At 41.1% G+C, this 2,729-nt stretch overlaps 1 protein-coding gene across 1 annotated transcript in view; it reads left to right on the forward strand.

Moving 5' to 3' along the window:
* The first annotated feature begins 1,742 nt into the window (after positions 1-1,742).
* Positions 1,743-2,729, forward strand: part of KPNA5 (karyopherin subunit alpha 5) — a 19,182-nt gene continuing 18,195 nt past the window's right edge. The window contains exon 1 of the mRNA XM_008637790.2: positions 1,743-1,899. Within this exon, the coding sequence (XP_008636012.1) occupies positions 1,771-1,899 (129 nt within the window). The 5' untranslated portion in view covers positions 1,743-1,770. The remainder of the gene's footprint in view (positions 1,900-2,729) is intronic.

Raw genomic sequence — 2,729 nt, forward strand, 5'->3', positions numbered from 1 at the left:
GCGGGCGGGGAGGTCAGTCAGTCCTGGCGGTCTCGGACTGGTCAGTCCTTGCGGGCTGGGCCGGTGCGAAGCCTGTGGGCAGTGTCCGGCCGGGCGGGGAGGGGGCGGAGGTACCGCGAGGCGCCGGGTTTAGGGAACCTCGTGTAGACTAGGAGGAAAAAAAAAACAAACTAGTGTAATAGGTCTTAGACTATGCACAACAAGTGGGCGCAGTGCAGGATGTGATGGGTGGAGGGCTTTGATGTTAAAACGGGTGTAGTTTTGTAGGACAGAAGTGCAGGCTTGCTTGGATCTAGATGCAGAAGGTGTGAAACCAGGGACTTCCAGTCTTCTTGCCCTTACGGTGTCTATATCAAAAGCCTTGCGGAGGGAATGAAGCTATAAATTTCTAAGCTTTTCTTTTTAAAAACAGTTTTAGACCTTCCTTCCAGGTGACCTTCTGTAACTCTTCACAGAGCTGGTGGCTGGGTTACTTTAAATGTGCATTTCTCTTGTTCATTTCTTGGCCTGACAGTTTCATTGGCACAATTAAATTAGCAAGGCATGAACGATTAAGAAAGGGATGGTGTTCTAGGACTAGGTAAGCCAGTAGCATTGTTGGGAAAATAAAGTTACATGACTGTTGTTATAAATTTGCCTTAGACAGTGGCACACTTAGCGTTGTTATGCAGAGATGTCAGTAGTTTACTCAGGTTCTTGTGAAGCAGGCTGCTGAGTCCTTGGGGAGTCATCTTGATGCCAGCCTAAGTCTGCAGTCTGTTTTCCTCTCATAGCTTGTGTTTATTGCTTAGTGGTCCTTGGTACTGCTGATTAAAAAAAAAAAAAAACAACAAAACAAACAAAAACCCCAAATCTACAGCTCCAGAGCTGTAGTTTACATGTTTTCTCGTTGTAGAAGAATTCCAGACAAGTGCTAGTTTGTGTAGAGTTTTGAATCGTGTTTTTGACAGTTGTTTCTCAGATGAAGGCTTCAGTTCTAGCTTTAAAAAAAGGCACCATGCTATTAACAACCTTTTCCACTCAGTTTGATCATTCTGGTGACAGAATCATGAACTATCACTTTTATCTTCCCACAACTGAAATACCTGAAGTGACAGTCAGATTCTAAACTTCTAAGTCCATTAAAAGAACTGGTAATTGGAGCGAGACAATAATTTTGTTAGTTTAAAATGAAAAAGAGTATGCCTGTCTGGGTGCTACTGACCCTTAAGTTATTTTCCTGCACACAGTTTAGAAGGAAAAGCATAGCTCTTAGGTTCTGTTATGTTTGTGAGATAGTGAAAGTAAATAAACAATGCCATAAGGTATTAAATGAAGCAGTAATTATTGCAGGTTTTTGTGGTGATGTGGTGTGTCACTGTGACAGGTTTTCTTCTCGGGTTTGTCCTTATTTATAATACATTTAATGTCATCTTTATGAGAGGAGGAAGAAAATTTGTTTGCTTGCTGACAGAATCAAAATTTAACAATGTAATATCTTTGCTTTTTGTTTTTCAGTTTGCTTGTAAGATGCATGGTTTCTTTTTACAGTAGCTTATGTGCTTTAATGATGTATCTGATCCTTGAGATGAACTGTAGTTCAATCTGCAGTTTGGAAATGCCTATCTAGGCACAGGTTTTCTGTGATTTCTGCATTAAAGATTTTTGTTGGTGAACTGGGTATTGCAAATAGATGCAGGAATATATAGCGGCTGCTGTAGATATTTTCATAATACAAGAGATGGCAGGTTTGGTCTTTTGGAGTAATTGTGTATTTTTTCAATAGACAACATGGCAAGCCCGGGTAAAGATAACTTCAGAATGAAAAGCTACAAGAATAATGCGCTTAATCCCCAAGAAATGCGCAGGAGAAGAGAGGAGGAAGGAATCCAGCTTCGGAAACAGAAAAGAGAGGAGCAGGTAAGCATCTTGGTGAGCTGTTCACTGCTCAGTGCTTGTGGAGCTATATTCAGGGGCCTGAAAGGACCTGAGCAGACTTACCTTCTGGAGTAGAGTCCAGGAGTGCCAGGTTGAATGTCTGTTTTCTTTGCAAGTGTGGGAAGCATCAGGCATGTCTCAATAGGATCATAAAAAAATGAACAGAAGCCCTTTTAAGTTACTAGGGCCTACAGAGGAGAGAGCCATGACTTTTAACTTTAATTCATAGTCTAGGTTTAAACATGTAAGACTAGACTGAAAGAACACTCACATTTCCAGTAAGAATTTGAAACCTTGCATTCTCTGCTAGAGCTGGGGTCAGAGATTTTCTGTATGAAGGGAGAGGATTATTTTCATCTTTGATACCATGCTTCAAATTGCCCAAGAGCTTTTCTACACTAACTTAATAAAGTAGCTACCAGTTAGTGTCCCTGAACTATTACATAAACATTTGCAGTTGTTCTCATTGAATTTTTAGTGATCAGAATACATGGAATATTGTATAATTTGTTTGTCATAGTTCCAGTTGGCAAAATGTTTAGTAGTTTCTTGCCAGGAAGGTAAGGCATGTAGTTTGGTTTTGTGGTTGGTCTAAAGTGGATGAGTTTGTCTCCCACAACCTAGTGTCCCAGGCTCTGATCTACAGTCTGCTCTGAGGTGGGAACGCTTACCCTGCTACTGGGAAAGTGGTGCACGGAAAAAGAATTTCAATTATTTGGGCCAGAGGGGTAAGAGTCAGAAGTGGTATGGTACTGGAGCACTTATCTGTAAATGGGTAAGTGCATTGCAGTTCCTGCTGTAAGTTTTGTTTT

Source organism: Corvus brachyrhynchos, unplaced genomic scaffold (genome assembly GCF_000691975.1).
Source record: "Corvus brachyrhynchos isolate BGI_N302 unplaced genomic scaffold, ASM69197v1 scaffold14, whole genome shotgun sequence".
NCBI lineage: Eukaryota > Metazoa > Chordata > Aves > Passeriformes > Corvidae > Corvus > Corvus brachyrhynchos.